At 45.7% G+C, this 18,728-nt stretch overlaps 1 protein-coding gene across 1 annotated transcript in view; it reads left to right on the top strand.

Moving 5' to 3' along the window:
• Nucleotides 1–18,728, top strand: part of LOC119448722 (Down syndrome cell adhesion molecule-like protein Dscam2) — a 355,923-nt gene that overhangs the window by 269,625 nt on the left and 67,570 nt on the right. Inside the window, exons 18-20 of the mRNA XM_049666474.1 lie at nucleotides 1,317–1,406; nucleotides 1,890–2,075; nucleotides 14,909–15,202. Of these exons, the coding sequence (XP_049522431.1) occupies nucleotides 1,317–1,406; nucleotides 1,890–2,075; nucleotides 14,909–15,202 (570 nt within the window). The remainder of the gene's footprint in view (nucleotides 1–1,316; nucleotides 1,407–1,889; nucleotides 2,076–14,908; nucleotides 15,203–18,728) is intronic.

Genomic DNA, 18,728 nt, shown 5'->3' with positions numbered 1-18,728 from the left:
TTCCGTCCTTGGTTGCGTCTAAACACTACGCAATAAGATGAACCAACTAGCCCAGCAACAAGTCCTGATATGCTCAAGAATGTTTGCTAAATATTTCTCCATCATTAAATGCGTTGTTCCCATCCGTCTTACCATTAATGTATCAGTGCCATTGCAAGCTTACGAATAGGTGTACAAGAAACATGACACATGGTGCTTGACTCTGTAACATTCATCCATAGATGCCCTCTCAGTGATCGTAATGAGTGTGCAAGGAGCAGAAAAAAAAATCACACAATGACCATTTGCGCTTTACACTGGTGATTATGTAGAAAGCATCATAAAACGCAGCATTAAAATGTTCATCGTGATAAATATTGCAAAAAGAATAAGAACATATCTTTTTGAAGTTTTTCAGACCCTGCCTAAATTCATGTGCCATCAAGACACGCATTTACTTTTTCCTACGGACGATGTAAGTTAATGTTTAGGAAACTATGTCTTATTTTGTCCTTGCTATATAGCAGGAACATTGCGTGCATGAAGCGAAATACAATTTAGGTGCAGGAGCGGTGCTTTTATGCGCTTACGGCAGTCGTGACAGCTTGTACGTCCTTGGTGATGCTTGCGGCCTTGCTAATGTTTTCTTAGTATCTAGCTAGATAATTGCAAAACAAAAAAGACTTGGCAAGATAAAAAGCAATAGTGTTGCAGGAAACGACCTAAATGGAGCAAGGCGGTAGTGCTGAGGCGCGTCTTTTGTTACTTCATGTGGGGAAAGGATCCATACAGCGATGGCGCTTCACAGCGAAGACGCTTACTACACTGGCGGAAGCGCTGTTATCGCTCCATAGCTAAAAGAAGTACGAAGTGTATCCTTGTCCAACGCTTCTGCTACCTCACCCACTCCTCTCGCGTGCTGCTACACGGCACGCTCTCCGCCCTTCACCTTCTAAGCGCAGCTTGGAAAGTTAAGGTTCCTACGAGCTTCCGCAATCTTCTTTTCTCAGGCTTCAGGAAATGAAGCGAGAACGTTGCCTAGGCCGGACGCCGGGGATGCTTGCTAAAGAAGATAGCAGTGCTTCAACGCAGCTGATGGTTCGCTAAGGTCTCGGCGCGGGGATCTCTATAATACATTGTTAAGCGGCGCTTACTTGGTGCTGCCGATCAGGAGGTTGCACGCTTGGGGCGGATATGAGACGGAAATACGAGACAATGAAGGCTGGCTGTTTAATGACTGCTCCTTTTCTTGCAATTGAAGAGTGTCGTGTCTAAAGGCTGATGTGTGATGCTGTTTCTTCTTTGTTGCTTTATTGCCACCACGGTTTTGCCTCAAGATCCGCCCAGCCCTCCTTTGATTCGGGTTCAGTCGACGACAGCAACATCGGTGCATCTGCTATGGGAACCACCCGACATTCCAGTCACTGGTACGGAACTCGTGCATTTCATGCAATTTCGACGCGTTCTTATAGACAGAGTTATTGCAAAAAAAAAAAGGTCAAGGCACGCAGAAAATGGTATCCTTTCAAGCACTATATGCGACGTATTGGACTTTCCTTGTTTATAAGAAAGTGGCATTCGCTTTAAAGTGTTAGTCTTCACCTCAGATATTTGTTTGGTAGCAGTATGAAAATGGTATAACTCAAGGAATAATGTACTTTTGATGAAAAAAAGTTAAAAAATTAAGAAAGAAGCCGGCCGTGCCAGCAGTGATATGTGTGTAAGTAAATACGGCTTTTTTGGTGGGTGTGCCCCTTCTTTCTGTGAGTGTGTTCGTTAAGAAAGGCTGGTACGCGCAGTCTATCTAACTGCGTTGACTACATTGGGCTGTTTTCGACTCTTAAAAATTTTCTGAGTGGGTTACGTACAAAAAGAAGGTGCTTGACTGATGCTTGATGCTCTATTGGCAGGCTACATACTGCACTATAAGGAAGAACAGAACGACTGGGTCAAGCAACACGTACCAGGGACACAGCAAAGCATCGTACTGGAAAACTTGCGATGCGGAACACGTTACCAGCTCTACATGGAGGCATTCAATGACGCTGGAAAAGGGGACCCGACCCAAGTGCTCAGTGTCAAGACGGAGGGCACAGGTATGATGACCACACGAACTTGACATCTATATTCTGACATATTTTTTTTTTCATATTGTTCAGCGTCTGCTACAAAACAGCTGAAAGTGCAGCCGTTGCCAAAAGTTTCTAAGCTATCCCGTGCTTGTTCAGCGATTTCGGATTTTAGAGCGCTTTTAAGCGCAATTTCAGGACACTGCGATTTCACTGTAGCTTCAGAGTACGATACGAGTGTCGAGTTCTGTCACTCACGCAGTTGCTTTGAAACTTTTCTCGAAGGCTGTCTATGAACTGTCATAGTACAGAAGGGCCCCATGCACGTCTCCGCCCTTTTCAGGCAAACCACTAGAATCTATTTCACCTGAACGGAGCGCCGATGTTTTCACCACCGGCAACAATTATCCTTCGCATTAGTTAGGATATAGAGCACCAAAATTGGACTAATTACGAGGTTAATGAAGCTATCGGTGACTAGCAGCTGGGAGCTTTTGTTCAGACGTGCGCATTGAAAAAAAGCAAACATTAAAAACGATGGGTGGCTACACAGTTACACGTGCATGTCGAAATAGCCTCCTACGGCTTGTTCCTTGCGCCATTGTTATGATGTTCATGCTATGTGATCATCAAGCAACTAGCAGAACTGAACACCTTGATTAGCTTGGCCACGTATGTTTAACGAGACTGATTTTCTTGTCATCGTCATCTTCCTTATGACCGTCACCAGCCTCTCTACATCGCTTCGGCTTCGTCGTCCACATTGACAGGCGGACTTTCGCAAGCAGCAGTAGCACGTGTGAGCACTGTCTGGGGCTGAATGGCAGGAATGGTAGACATGGCAGACAGAAATTCCAAGCTCGCAATTGAAATATTTTGGATTCGATTCCCAGTGGGACCGGAAGTGTAAATTTGCCTTTTGATGCGCTTTCCTTTCAATCACGGAATATAGGGGAGAGCTTTAGAGATCGGTAAAATTTCGCGACACTATGTATATTATGGTATAGTGACCTTCCGGTATAATAAAGTTATGGATAATGAAATCTAGTAGAAAAGTGGGAGATAGTGCATCCGTAGTTATCTATCTACTGGCAGTATGTATGCTCAGGGTTATTGTCACTGCCGAGCAATATTTTTGGACCTTCCTAATTATTTTTGGTACAATCATTTAGAAGAGAACCTTCTCCTGCCTCTCCCCCCTACCTTGCGCGTACTGGCCGGTGGTTGCTGCATTGCACAATGGGCCAATCCAGGATAGGCTGCAACCCCACTCCGGAAATGGTATAAACCAAGGATTACTTGTATTGAAGCAAAGCTTTCTTTGAGCCTGGTCCCCCAAATTCGTGGGTGCTGGCAGCTCCTCTCTTTCCGAGTAGACGCTACTGGTCCGTGTCACACAAGCTGTCACTCAGTGGTACAATAGCCCCATGCCCTACCCACTAAGCCACAGGTGCATGCGTGGCAGTAGTGATTAACAAACTTACCATTCTTCCTCTCTACTACAAACTTGACGACGGTAGAGGCGTGCATCACGTCTCATAGCTATAGTTTTCTTCCCTGCGCCAGTTTCTTCGGTCCTTCCTTCGTGGCCGTTTAGACGCTCCACCGCTTTCCTGCTCGGCCCAATTAACCGGTTGTTATGGTTTGCTTCGGTGAGAAGGCTTAATGTTGGGAGTCACAGACGCTTTCGAGGGCAGCTAGAAAAAAACGCTGATAGGCACGGCCCGTGGGCACTGGCACACAAACATATATTCAATCACGAAAATGACAGTTAGAAGAACACAAAGCAATGGGCATGCGAAAACAATGCCAAGCGTCCCTACCCAGCGTTTGTGCTAGCACAGTGAACTCAGGATATTGAGCTCCATGAAGCCAACGTGGTCCAGTCGCTTGACGAAGTGTTCAAGGAGAGACGACAGGCGAGCTCTCACATATTCTTGTGTATCTGCTGGGTGACGGGAGCAGAAGACATATAGTTTCGATGTCGCCTCGTGCGTTGGCGCTCGACCTGGACCCTCTGGCAGTTGGTGGACTCTCCAACGTTGGCGTCTGACCAAGCCAACGTGCCTTCCATGCTTCGCTTGTCAGCCCCGTCTGGTTCTGCCGACGCTTTCCACACTACCACGTACAAGCTTCTCTTCCTCGCGCAGAGTGGCAAACGCAGTCTATACGCTGTTTCAGCAGTTCCGAGCAGCAGAACCAAGGCTACGTGACCATCGAGTGCATATTCCTGCGAAGCGAGATGTAGTTCCAGTTTTCGGAACCCGTTATTTGTTTTAATGGCCTTAACAAGTGGTCTAGTGGGAACATGTTTACGTGAAGGCTTCTCTGCATGTTAGATCTTTAATTTTTAGGTGATCTTCCTTCGTTTTAGGGCGAAAGCTCTACTACGCCATGTATCGCAAGGTCATTCATCGCGTCGCAGTGAGCTTGAGCCACCGGAGCGCGAGCCACCGGCCGGAGCGCAAGTGTGGAATGGTATGCGCACAGCGATTCTGCGCGCCCAGCATGATGACTGTGTACGTAACTTATAAAATAATAATAAAGGCTAATAATTTCACTTGGAAGCTATGAGTCGCTAAATACGACTAACGTTGCGTTGCGCCATGCCGAGAGAGATTGGTGAGGGGGACAGTGTTCGGAGATGCTGCCGCCGCTTTCGTGCTGCAGCGCTCGACGCTAGTAAACGACCGGGCGTGGATGGACACATTTGAGTTGTGTTTGTGCTCCTGATTGGTCGAGGAGGCCTGTACCTTCCACAGTGCTGCACGGAACTACTGAAACAGAGTATAGTTCTTGGCGTCCATCTGATCACACCAGTACACTAAATTCGGGATCCACTCAGGCAGTAAAATAATAGGTTGTAGTGCTTCTTCATCAAGGTACAATAAATCTGTCGGCATGACGGCACTGTCGCCATCATTCTATCGTCGTCGACATCAAGCCATGCTTGTTGTCGTCATGCCCTCAAGCGCCTGGCCGGTTGTCTTGCTCCTATGTGACGCTGTTGCGGATTTCGGTTTCTTTCTTCGTGTTGCGCTCCTGCTTTTGCGTCTGGAGGCAACGAGAACTGAGAAGTACAGTAAACATTTTGTCGTGAAACGGGAAACGAAGCAGCGTTGAAATGCAGTAAAAGACGGCTTGGAACACGGATGTACACTTGCTCACCAACCAGGAGCGAAGCAGCATCGATACGCAACTATATGACAGTAGTGGAATGGGGCCGTATAATTTACAGCTGTAAGCAAGTACTCTGACTTCGTACAGGGCAAGTTCGGCTCGGTGCACAGTGTCGATGGTAAACTACTTTTTCAGTCGGCCGTGTCTACGGCATTGTAGTGTCACAAGTTTACGTTAGGTGAAGCTTTCCTGGATGAAACCGAGTCCAAATTGGTCATGTGCTCAGCTTGCAAGTTAGCTCTAAACAATAACAGCGTTCGATGCCAAGACTAACAAAATCTTCCCTTGAACCGATACCCACATTGCACGGTATCCCTTAAATAAATGTTATTTTCTCTAAATAAATGGTATAGTGTTAGTCTGGTCTAAAGCTTGAGTTGTCATTTTGATTTATTTTCCTCGTTAGTTGTTTATTTTGCCCTCACAACAAATATTTCTATCTTTTGTAGCTTCAATTATGCGCTCTTTTCGCCCTAACTTAGGTTTTGAAAGTGGCCTACTGTGAAGGCAGTGACAGAAATGGAATGGATGGTAACAATTATTAGCTACAAGACTCGAAGGCCTAAAGCAATGTACAGAACGCCTTTTTTTATTTGCATAACATTCGAAAATTATGCAGTTTTACTTGTCAAAACCACGATCTGACTATGAGGCACGCCGTAGTGGAGGACTCCAGAAAATTGGAAAACCTGGGGTTCTTTAACGTGCACCTAAATCTAAGTAGACGGGTGTTTTCGCATTTCGCCACAATCGAAATGCGGCCGCCGTGGCCGGTATTCGATCCCGCGACCTCGTGCTCAGCAGCCCAACACCAAAGCCACTGAGCAACCACGGTGGGTTGCATAACATTTCTGGACAATATGCCTTGCAAGTGCGCCTATTGCAATTAATAGTGTCAGTCCGCCATTTTTCGTTGTAAATTTTGAAGTTATTTCCTGGGTTGATGAGCCTAATGATATCATTTTGCAAATACTTCTTTCCACATGGAAAGAATGGTTTTGACGCGCCTGGAATGGTACCTGGAGAAATACAATGTGTACCCAGATGCTATGGCTGGCTTCCGGCGTGGGCGCTCATCTATAGATGTCATCGATTTGGTCACATTTGTTCAACATCAAAAACGTCTGAAACGACTCACTGCGGTATTGTTCCTTGACATAAAAGGCGCCTACGATAACGTAGCACATTATGCCATTATAGAGGCTCTGATTGAAGCCGGAATTGGTGGCCGCACTTTTCGGTGGCTATGCAGCTATCTGACCGACAGACATTTCTTCGTGGTGACCGAGGATGGCGCCACGACTCACCACCAAACATTCCGTGGAGTACAAACAAGGTGGGGTGTTGAGCCCGACACTATTCAACTTAGTGCTCGTTGGCCTAGTCAGATGCTTGCCCAACACCGTTGGAATATCAATCTATGCTGACGATATCTGCATCTGGGCGTCTGCTGTAACACGACTGCGGGTACGAGCAAGGCTACAAAAGGCAGCTACGTTAACATCACTGTACTTACGAAAACAGAACTTGGAGCTGTCTTCAGAGAAATGCTGCCTTGTTACATTCACTCGGAAGGCAATGAGGCCTTACTTAATCTGTAAGTGTCAATGGGCAAACAATTGCAAACGCACGGAAACACCGCTTTTTAGGGGTAATTATCGACCGCGACCTTTCATGGAGCCCGCACGTTTCATACTTAAAGAAGAGGTTAACGACCATAAGACACCTCCTTAAATTCCTCGGTGGAAAATCATGGGGCACATCGGTGCGGTCAATGCTGCAGCTTTATAGTGCCTTATTCCTCGGTTTCGCAAGATACAGCCTCCCGGTGCTAGGCAACACCTGCAAAACAAACCTGCGTGTACTCCAGGGACTACAAACTCAAGCCCTAAGGACGTGTCTCGGTCTTCCGAAGTGTGCGTCTACGGCGGCAACGATTGTCATAGCGCGAGACCACCCAATATCAACGTACTTAGCCACCGACGCCCTCAGGGCGCATATTCGGCACGTTGCCCGACTATCTTCCCACCATCTTGCATCTTTACTTACAGAAAGGCCACACACAACTTTCAGTCGTATAATTGCAGCCAATCATACCTCGTTGTCATCGAACTACATGCCTGCAGCAAGACCATCCTCACCGTTATGGTGCCTGCACAAACCTGGCATACGCCTCACCATCCCAGGAATCACAAAGAAAGCTCACATGCCGTCATCTGCCCTGAAACAGGCCACGTTAGGACTTTTACATGAGGTTCACAGTGTCCGCGTACATGTTTATGTCGATGGCTCAGTCACACCTACAAGTTCAGCTGCCGCAGTGGTGATTCCAGCAAGATCCGTCAAGATGCAGTTAAAGACGTCACATGTCTCTCATCAACGACAGCTGCTGAACTGGTAGCCCTCCGTGCGGCTCTTCATTTCATTCTGGAGGAACCACCCCATCCATGGTCAATCTTCTGTGACTCCAAGGCAGCCCTACAGAGTTTACTCTCAGTACTGCGCCATGGATCACATGAGCAGCTCGTCGCAGAGATAAGACAAGTACACCATCGCATAGTTGATGAAGGGCACAATATAATATATCAGTGGTTGCCTAGTCACTGTGGCATACATGGCAATGATCGAGCGGACGCAGCGGCCCGATCTGCCCATGGCGGTGTCAACTGCGTTGCCATTCCTCTTTCGAGAGCCGACGCAGCGAAAAAACTTTCCGTGCTTGCGCGTGAGCTAACATTGATGCAATGGAATTCCTCCTATTTCACAAGTGCACGCCTTCATGCCCTGGACCCTAATTTACAGCTTCGTATTCCATTCGACCTTCCACGACGGGACTGCACACTTCTAATCCGTCTATGGCTTGGAGTAGCATTTTCAAATGCGTACTCCTTTCGTATCGGAATGGCCAATAGCCCACTTTGTGAATCCTGCGGGTGCAACGAAACAATCGCACACCTTCTTTGTGAGTACCCTCATTTCAACCCGCCGAGAGCAGCTCTCTCAGCGACAATAGATCAACTGGACAAATGCCCAATAACAGAAAGGAACATCCTTGGAAACTGGCCTACACAAACAACGGCGCGAGCCGCCCTGAAGGCACTGCTGCGTTACTTCAAAGACACCGGACTCAGTGACAAATTGTGACTCTGCATTGTGTTACTTAGGACGGAACGTTCAGACTATGCAACACGAGAACGCCTTCGCGGACTTCATGACAGAGCCCACAGAAACAGTTCTGTTTTGTGTGCGTGTGGGATTTTCTTGTTTCCTTCCTTTTTGTTTATTCTTTATTTTCACTTATTTTTCTCTCTCTCTCCTTTCGCATCCCTTTACCCCTCCCCCGGTACAGGGTAGCCAACCGGAGATAACCTCGGGTTAACCTCCCTGTCTTTCCTTTACCTTTTTCTCTCTCTCTACATCTTTCCACACCACAAAACCACAGTTATCGCAGATTGCGATATGCAATAAAGGGTGCTCATTCTTATTCGAAGGTATTATTATTATTTGATTTGAAAATATATATATATACATTTGATAGGAAAGGGAAAACGAGGAGCAGGCTGGAACTGCCACCGGAAGTGGCACAACGCCTGCCTACTCTTCAGAAAGGAGGACACAGAAACATAGAAATGGAAGATAGGGAGGAGGGGAGGAAAGGAGTAAAGAAAGAGCGAGGTGACAAATCTCAAAGAATAAAGTAGAACAGACATCACAGGTCACACAGTAGGGCAGGACGGCAGGTCACGGCAGGCCACGCTACTAAAGAATGTTAAATGCAACAAGGTATCGACACCAGAAAGAACGCATACGCCATTCTATCGATCTCGACGTTAGTGAAGCATGTAGCACAAGAAAAACAGAGCAGAACCAGCACAAAGAGAAACACGAGCACTGTTTTTTTTTTTCGTTAATGCGTCCATTATTGTCCAGTGGTCGCAATTACAGGCACCCACATTTACCCGAAAGCCTCCGTAGTGCCATTGTTTACGAACTCACCAAATTTTCCGTATTCTTCGCATCTCAGTGTTCTCTAACTGCGGTTTCGAAAAAAAAAGCTTGCTTGACTCGACGTTTCTTTGTATCGGCTAATACTTTAGAGCGTTTCAGCAAACAACTTTCACTCTCGAAGTTGCACTATTATTATCCCTAACCAGAAGCAGCTGTTGTCGAGTGCCGCTTCTTTTCGTTAGATTTTACTTGTAGCGGCGGTAAAGGCACGTTGCAACCAGTACACGGTTCACAGGTTTACTGCTAATGAAATTTTGTTAGACGCGGTGGCAAGCAAGTGCGATGGCTGACGTGTAGGCGGAACAATGGCCACCACACCGCACGGCCTTCCCAGGCGATTTATGGTTCATTACGAAAAAACCAGCCGTCACTGGCGCGCCGCCTGCTAAGCATTAGGGGAGGATGTTCCGCACAACAGCAGGGGCGTGCTGACCCCACTCGCCAGTTCGCTCGCTCGAGCAACGGCGGCAGCAGTAGTAGGAGCGAGCTGCTGATAGCGAAACGAAAATCCTCCCCACGGCGTTACGAGGCGGCGGATGCAAAGAAAAAAAAACAGTAAAGAACACAAAAATGAATGCGCGGCAACGCGCAATACGACCCTAATCGCCATGCGTGTCGTCTTTCCACGCGTACGGCGAACAGCACCACCCTGTGAGTGATGACTCTGGTGCGGCAAATAATTCCCCGAGGTTAATTATTTGAGTGTGTTAACGAGCTCTTCGGCCGGACCTCGAAAAATACCAACGAACGCCCGTATTTCCCGATGCGCTAAGCAGCTTCGGAGGTTGTTGGATAGATGGAAGAACAGGAAGAAAAAACAAGAGAGAGGTAGCCATACCGGTACGAGTGGAACGTAACAAGCAAAAAAAAAAAAAAAAAAAAAGGTGTAGAGATCTAGTGCAGCAAAGAAAGAGTGAGCAGGGGGTAATGAGAGAAGGAATCGGGTTAGAGGAGGGCTGCGGAACAGTGGTCCATTAATAATGACCATGCTGAAGAATTAACGAAGTAGGCAACAACTTTGTTTGTTCCGCCGATCAAGAAGTGCGGCTCGAGTCTGGGCCGACGGCTGACGCGGGCGCCTGCCAGTTATGAGGTCCCAGCGGTGGGCCCCGAGAACTCGCTAACGAAGCAGTGAAGCTTCGTCGAAGTGAAGGCAAACACGAAGGAAAAGAAAGCGCGCTTCTGTGTACCGCTCGCAAGGCGTCACTTTCGAGGAGGAACAAGTTGAAAGCTAAGCAGCCATAATAATCCTTCGGGCACACGCGTTTCGCTGGATCGTTAACCAGGGCCGTCATCTCGAGCGGAGAATAGATGATACTGGTTTCAGAGAGGCCACGCACGCGCGAAGCTCGGAGCTTTGATTCTGCGTGCTGCCGCTACGAGCTACTCTGACCCAAATATCTCCTGTCATTGCACATAATGCGCGTTTAGTGACTTCGCCAACGCTTTCAACAGCAATAGTGAAGTGTGCTATCGCGGTAATGGTTTTTATCCCTGGCGATGGAACAAATGTCGCGTCGCGAGCATGATTTCGAGAGATGGCGTGCTTGGTAAAGAAAGGCGCTGGAATAAAGAGCGAAAAGTGGTCATTCCCGGCAAGATTCAACCGATTTCAAACTTTTTATAGAGCTTTCGATGTCCGTTCTGTCCAGCCAAAGACATGGAAACCACTTGTCAGTTAATGGGGTATTAGACTGACACAGAAAACCGAGTTCTAACAAAACGTTTGCTGCCGCTAACGCTAAGCCGTTTCTAAGTTTTAATGGTTAGGTGCTGTAGATATGAGTATTTCCCAAGGGATTTGAGCTGACCATTCCGACGGCAAGTTCCTGTAATAGAGAAAAGATTATGAACTGCGTACGCGGAAATGAATATTTAAGTTTATTTTTTTGTTGATTGCTTCTAAAGACAGCAGATGGATAAAGCTATGGTGTTGAGGGTTTCGCAGAGCAAAAAAAAAAAAAAAAAAAACACTCAGCTCTTTCAATAGTTGCTTTTCCCCAGAAAGTTCTCGAGAGACCTGTGTTTCAGTAATTACGCGGAAATCTCCACCTGATTTCTCGATACATAACCTTCTTTTGTTCCATTTACAAGGCAACCTTACTTCATATTTCCAATGCATTTGCAGCTACAAGTGCTTTCGACAGCCTGCGCTAACAAACCTTTCTTGGCACGAGTCGCGAGGAAATTTTTATTCCACAGATATTTATCCTGCAACTTCATTGGCAGTACTATGTCTTACGTAAATTGCATTCTCAGGACGAAACTGCACATTGAAAATACCTAGTGCAGCTTGTGCTTTATGGAACGATTGACTGCGAAGTTAGCATCGCCTAAGACCCTCATCAACGGAAGTATTTTGACTGTTATTACGGAAACAGCGCGGGCCTCCTAATGGCTGCCACTTTTCGCAATTTTTTCGGGAATGATGGAGTAACGCTTCGTTTCTGGTACTTCATTTTTGTGGATAGCGAGCAGTTTTTTTTAGTTAACGTAAGAGAAATTGTCTTGTTCCTTTTGATTGCCTTTCATCTTTACAATAGTTAGCATAAAAAAATCATATCCCCAGGAAACCTTCCGCTCCGCCGACGCAACGTGTCAGTAGCGAAGACGTTAATATTGTCTTTGGTTTCAAAAGGTGCTCTTTTACACTTAGTTTTCGTGAAGCGAGATATAGAAAATAAAATAAAGAAGAAGTAGTTTCAGAAAGAAATTAGTGGCTTATGCCACTGGGAACCGCAGCTTAGGGACCTATGACGTAGAACTATCCCAATCTCTTTTTATTCCACTCTCCTGACGTCAAATTTACTTAACCACCGACGCAAGCATCGGGCGCTAACCCGCGGCGTTGTTTGAAGAGCCCAATCAATCACTCTCCTTGTTTACACTCTTAATATTCCTTCTACAATACATTGCAGATTGCCTACACCTTTGTCAAAACTCATTCTGAAGCGATTACACAAGATATTCATTCCGGGTATGAAGAGCAGTGTATGTGTAACTGTAACGAAGTGGTTTACTCATATTCTTGTCATCCGCTTTCAATAAATTTGACACTCAATAGATTTAGACATCTGTGTCGTCCCAGACGGCAGAAAGCAGCCTTGAGGTGTGTTTCTAAATCACTGAGATTGCGTGAAAATACCGGACGCGACCGCAACATGGCAATGGTTCCATCTTCATATCTACGTTTAAGCAATGAAATACAGTTTTTAGCAAAGCAAGCATGAGGAGATGATGGAGATAGCTTTTTTTTCTCACGTTCATGGAGACGCAGCTCTTATCATCCTACCATAGTATTCAAATATTAAAAATTGTTTTTCAACGGTTCATAATGTAACAGCATACTATAAATAAACAACCTTGAATAAGGATTATATCCCGTAGTTGTGTTGGGGTCTCAGGAGGTTATGCGAGGTCACTTTCGTTAGCATTCAAAGCGAATAGAATTACCTGCACTGAGCTATTTCTCTTATCTAAATGACTGACAAGAGATGAAGAGCACGCAGCAGGGGAGAGGGCTTCGGTGGGGCTGAGCAGCTTCTCCTAGACAGCGCAAGGCGGGTGCACTTCGATCCGTGACGTCATGCTACCTTTTCCGACTGCCATACAATCTAATGAGGACGCTCCCGAGTATGCGCGGTGATTTTGACGTCACCGCTTTCGTCACGCCGGGCTTGGCCAGGGAAATTTCGGTCCAAGTAGCATGACGTCATAAAGCAGAGTGCACAGACCTGCAATCTAGGAGGCGTTGGGTCGAGCCAACATAGGGCAAGAAGATAACCGGCTGAGGAAGCTAATGCCGGCGTCTGAGGTTGATTCGCTTCGCCTTACTTAGCTTGTGGTTGCTCGTCAAAACTTTTGGTGGCGTGCAACGGAAAGTTAGAAATGCCACTAATACAGGGGCCGAATTCACAAAGCTTTTCATTCGTAACTGTTATTTGTCATTGGCTGGCCGCCATCGCTAATGTCCAGCATCAGGATTGGCTGGAATTTTTTCTTACAAACAATTCTTGCGTAAGAGCGTTTTTGTGAATCCGGGGCCTGATCCTCAGCGAAGAAGAATTGTCAGAGCGATGTCGTATACGGGCCGAAAGGGCTAGATAAACGCAATTGGAGATCGCAGGGAGAGGCCTTCGTCCTGCAGTGGACATAAATATAGGCTGATGATGATGATGATGATGATGATGATGATGATGATGATGATGATGATGATGATGATGATGATGAAACGTTATATGGCCAAGCAAAACATTTTGGTATACGCAATTAAATTCATGCTCTCCGTCATCTCAGACTAGCCACTGCCAGAGCGATCGTCGGGCAGCTATCTTCTAATCCTTTCAGAATGGGGCTACTCCTTTCATACTCCGGCTATACCGAAAAAAAAATCTGTTTTGTTCGGCATATTAATGCATTTTATTACGCGTGCGCTTCACTTTGACTCGGTGAGTTTTCGTGGTTTTCTGACGTCGCGTGACAGACAGGAGAAGTGGGCGCAGTCGAAAAATTTTGATTAATAGCAGAGGGCTAATGGAGAAAAGACGTCAAATCCGAAATCAATATTTTTCTTTTGTTCGGTCTAATTATGCATAACCAGTGTGTACATGTCATATAAGACGGGAGTTTTCGCGGTTCCGTGACGTCGAGTAATAGACAAGCGAAGTGGAGGTGGCCCGAAAATTTTTGGGCCTGTCTTGGAGGGCTGACTGCAGAATTGGAATAGAAACCGTTTGGGATAGCTTTACGTTGTAGCGCCCCTAATCTGCAGCTAGCAGCTAAACTATGGCTTCCACAGCTGAAATAATAAATGGTAATATGATGTTAGTATGCATCCAGTCACCATACACGAACTATCACTCGAAAAAAAGAGCTGTAAGGCTCATTTAAAATCCTAAAATGGCACAGCACAAGCCATAGCCTTATGTTTGTAAAAAGGGTACTGGGGCGCCATTTAAAAGCAACAGCTATAACCGTAGATTTTTATTTTTTTTCTTTGTTTTAAGCAGTCTCCAGCGGGAACTAATCAGCATATTAGCATATCACACAAGAAATTTCTGAACGGCAGTCACTAAAACCTTGTGTCAGTTATTTTACTATTTCTGTAACTACCTTAAGCTATCTGCTCGTTTGACACTTCTTACCGGGTCGGAGCTGTCATAGAGTCTTACGGCTACGCTCACCTGGTAATGAGCTATTATTATCCTCAGTATATTATATCTGAAAGCTATTGCGTGAGGCCGCTCAAAAGAAAAGCACCCTATTTGAATGGGTGATTAACAATGGCCTAATAAGGAATGCCGCTTTAGCCAACGTTTCGACAAGTGGACAAGCCTTTTGAATTGAAGCTGTGTTAGAAACCTAAAGTGCATCTGCTAAATACATTTCCGGGTCGTTTTTAGCGACACAAATGATTGCGACTAGTTTAATATTGTTTCCAGCATTCGTTTTATCATTTTGTTATGCGTTGTTTTCATCTAGTTTTCTCCTCTCTTCTTTTTTTTTTATTTGCCGAGTCATGTTTGTGTCTTTGGAATAGCCAGTCCTAAGAGGGCTCACATTCTTTCTTTTTTTATTCACCTATTAATAGATAGAAGACCTGTGCCGTGTCTTCTAACGAACTTTGCTCGCCAACTTTCCCATCTATTCTCTGCGTCTGTTTCTTACCGCAGCGCCCGTGGCTCCTGACAAGTCCTCTTTCCTGGCCATCAACTCGACGTTCGTGCTCCTGCACCTGGGCGCGTGGTACAGCGGCGGCTGCCACATCAGCTTCTTTGTGGCCCAGTACAAGCCCAAGGGGGAGTCCGAGTGGACGCTCATCTCCAACCACGTGCAACCGCAGACAGAGACCCTGATGGTGCCCCAGCTACAGCCGGGAACCTGGTACAACCTGCTTATGACGGCGCACAACGACGCCGGATCCACCGACGCTGAGTTTGTTTTCGCCACCTACACCGAGAGTGGAGGTACGGTAGCGTATTCTCGACCAAGTATCGCCGCTGAATTGCTTTGATTTCGATTTAAATACCGAGCCTAATATTAAAATTACCAGAGGAAGTTCTGGCGCTGTGATCGTCGTTCAGATACTGTCGGGAATGATGGTTAGCATACATGTATTTGTCTGATAGTCGTGCTCGTCATTTTAGACGTTCTAGGGGCTTTATTTACCACGCGTTATTGGATTTATTGGCCGAACGTTTGAAGCAGACTGTGTACATCCACATGCGCAATCAATGCAAATGCTTGCACCTACGGCGCGGTACTTTATTGAAAAAGGACGAATTTACAAAGTGACAAATTACTTTGAAAGCAGAAGGATGACATTTAGGCAAATTCATGTGTTAACCATCTTCCCTAGCTGCTTTAATCACCATGCTTTCAGCTCCGACATACACTAGCGCCCAAATTCCCGTTAGTAATTTGGTAAGAAACTGTATGCGTGGCCGAGGCACAGGTTACGACTGATGGAAATTAACACGCTGAGAAATGAAAAGAAATGAACCAGGTGCTTCACACAGACTGGTCGCGGGGTTACGATCCGTGGAGCTATCTTTTTATTACGATAGCGGCGTGGCTCTCCTTTACACGATGTGAAAAATGTGTTCATTCTCTTCGTGTCGCTGGTGTATGCGCCAACCTGGTAAAGAAGATGTGGAAAAGAGAAAGAGGGATGAAAAGTGACACCACTCATCTATAAAGGTAAAACTGACACGCTCCGGGTGACAGAACCTACTCTGACAAAATATAGGATCCACCTATCGAGACTTCGCGCAGCCAGTGTGCGGCGCTATATTGGTTCATACATTTTTTTTTTAACGATGCCATTTTCAGGTGGTCGTTGTGCCTAACGTAGCAGGGTACGAGAAAAGTTCTGTAATGGAAAATGATGCCAGAATTTGAATGCAGTTTGTGTCATTGCTCGCATGGTACTCTACGTGTAAATGAAGATTGAGGACAGGAATGTTTAACACAAGGATGGCGGGGCAAAAAAAAAAAGAAAACCTGTCAAGAAGGGCAAATGACGAACGATCCCGGTATTGTGCAAATAAAAAAATGAAACGAAAGAAACATTTTGATGTTTTTTTTTTATTTAGTGCCTCTGTTGCTCGTGTGATCTAGGTGCAGTCGAATAAATGGGTCATGAGCTCAGCAATAATTAGTGTCTGGGTCGTTGGGGTTGACTAATTAAGATGCTGGAACTTGCATTTCGTTATCTCACGCTGTGAGATAACAAGCAGAACATCTTATGATGTGTAACATTTTCATGGTGACTCGTACTGTAAAAGAATGTTCCTTCTGAAAAAGTATAGAACGTTGAGCTTGTTGGCAATTCACGACTAAGGTTTCACCGCGAAGTAGACACATGACAGAAAGAAGCAGACACAGAAAGCGCTGGGTGCACTTCTGCACTGTCATTGGAACACACCTAAAGTAATGAAAGATTTAAAGCACAGCAATATGTAACATGATCGCTCATTGCGACGTGTTGAGAATATTCACCGTTTCGACCTTGCTTGCTTGAAGACTTCGTAGCAGGAGGCACATGTTGAGCCTCGGTTTTCTGGTACGCATACTCCGAACTTTGAAGTTGTTGATTAAGGATTTAATTACCAACTTCCTAATGGTGCGTGAGAACTTACGTAAAAGGGAGGAATGACACATTTGGGGAAAAATGCATCCGCTGCAAAAATATACCTGGAAATTGTAATATCGCCCTTTGACACATAGAAACAATTAACGTGCCCGCTGTTGCATTCGTTAACGGTTCTGTCTGTCTTAGCTATCAGTCAACAAATATATAAGAAATTAAGCAGGCTTGAGCATGTACGCAGAGACGAACCTTCATAAGTGTTTGTCGTTTACGTCTTGCTCAAAGCAAGCATTAGTGTGGTAGCATAACTTCTTCTTGGGCGAGTTGGTGATTACTAGCTTAACATAATATTTGTAGAGCAAAAACATTAAAATAAATGATAACAGTGAGAACCAAGAGGAAAAGAGCTGTTACCATACAATTCCGCCCGCTCGAAAATAATAAAACGAGGGATTGCAACAACCTGCCTGGGATCCGCTCTTAAAAAATCGTGTGTTTACAGGATCAAGACGAGTTTTGGCAATCAGTTTGAGCGGCTTTTAAAAGCTGGCTAGCCTCGCTCGGCGTTGACGGCAGTGGGGGGAAATCTTTGCTCCAGAAGCTGAATGGGCAGCAAAAAGCCCAAGGTGGGCAATGAAGTCGAGCGTAATGCTCGAAAAAAGGCACAAGTAGTGCAGTACCTTCACAAGGTTAGCAACAGCCGTAAGAAAGTGGCGAACAAGTATGGAGTACCTGTGGTTTTGTCCGCCCCGAACAAGCTGGCCCGTCTCTGCCCCCGAATCATGGTTTGCGCTACAAACGGGTGTACAGTACAGATCGTTAAGCGTTACGTGCTTTGCTCCACTGGAGTGGTTTATCTGATTCCGCTCAGCTGTGGCAATTGCTACATTGGGCAAACTGGGCGCTGCGTCAACGACCGAATGAGAGAGCACGCGAATATTTTAAAGAAGGGTGCGACTTTGCACTTGTCTGTGCATTGCAGGTATTGCCCCTGTCAACCACTTGCTTTTTTTTTTTTTTAATGTCAGGATCCTAGGCCGAGGCAAGAACAAAACCGCACGTGAACTGTTAGAGGCCTATCATATCTAGATGACTGGTCTAGCCTGCGTGAGTCAAACTACTGTTTCGCTTTATGATTACTAAGCATTTGAACGAGATAACACTGTCTTAGGCTGACTGGCGCCCTTCATGTGTTTTTTATGCGTTTGCGCATGTGTTTGTATGTGCATACAAGTATATAGCATGCTCTGTTTCAGAATAAACAGGGTAGCGCTCGTCTTTCCTGTCCTCTCGCCTCTCGCTGTTATCTTTTATTTTCGAGTTTTTGTGCTACAAAGATCAGGTTATTTAGTAACCAACCAACCTTGATTCGCATCTTTCTGAATGAACCCTCTTCATACAGCCCGCGCACGCCCTCACGCACACGTGTTTCGCGCATATAAAAATAAAGGTTTCATTCGCTAACAGGAAGCGAATTATAGGAGCGTAAAATCATTTATTCTAGCAGTTGCAAATGGAAGTGCTTTTGCGGGGAAGTTTGGAGGAACGGGTGGTTGCAGCGTCTTATCTATTTATGCCTGATGCTGTCGGCGCAGCTGCGCTCGGAACGCCGTCTCTACACTGATGCCGAGGTTACGAGAAACGTGCGAGCTAACGAAACTCCTTAACAACGACAACGCTAAGGTTAACGTTAACTGTGGTTAACGATGCTAGCGCACAATATTTCGCGCTTAGCGAGAACTAAATCTTTCTCTATGGCTTAACCACCAGTCATATTTTTCAGTTTTTTCAATGTTTATTTAGCTTTAATGTCTATAAGCTTCTTTAAACCTTATTTATGTAGACTCAAAGTATAACTTCTAGTCCATGCTACCTTGTCTTGAACTCTTGTATTTTTTTTC

This window comes from Dermacentor silvarum, chromosome 4, assembly GCF_013339745.2.
Source record: "Dermacentor silvarum isolate Dsil-2018 chromosome 4, BIME_Dsil_1.4, whole genome shotgun sequence".
NCBI classification, from domain to species: domain Eukaryota; kingdom Metazoa; phylum Arthropoda; class Arachnida; order Ixodida; family Ixodidae; genus Dermacentor; species Dermacentor silvarum.
The sequence above is the reverse complement of the archived record's forward strand: the minus strand, read 5'-3'. Positions and strand labels throughout refer to the sequence as shown.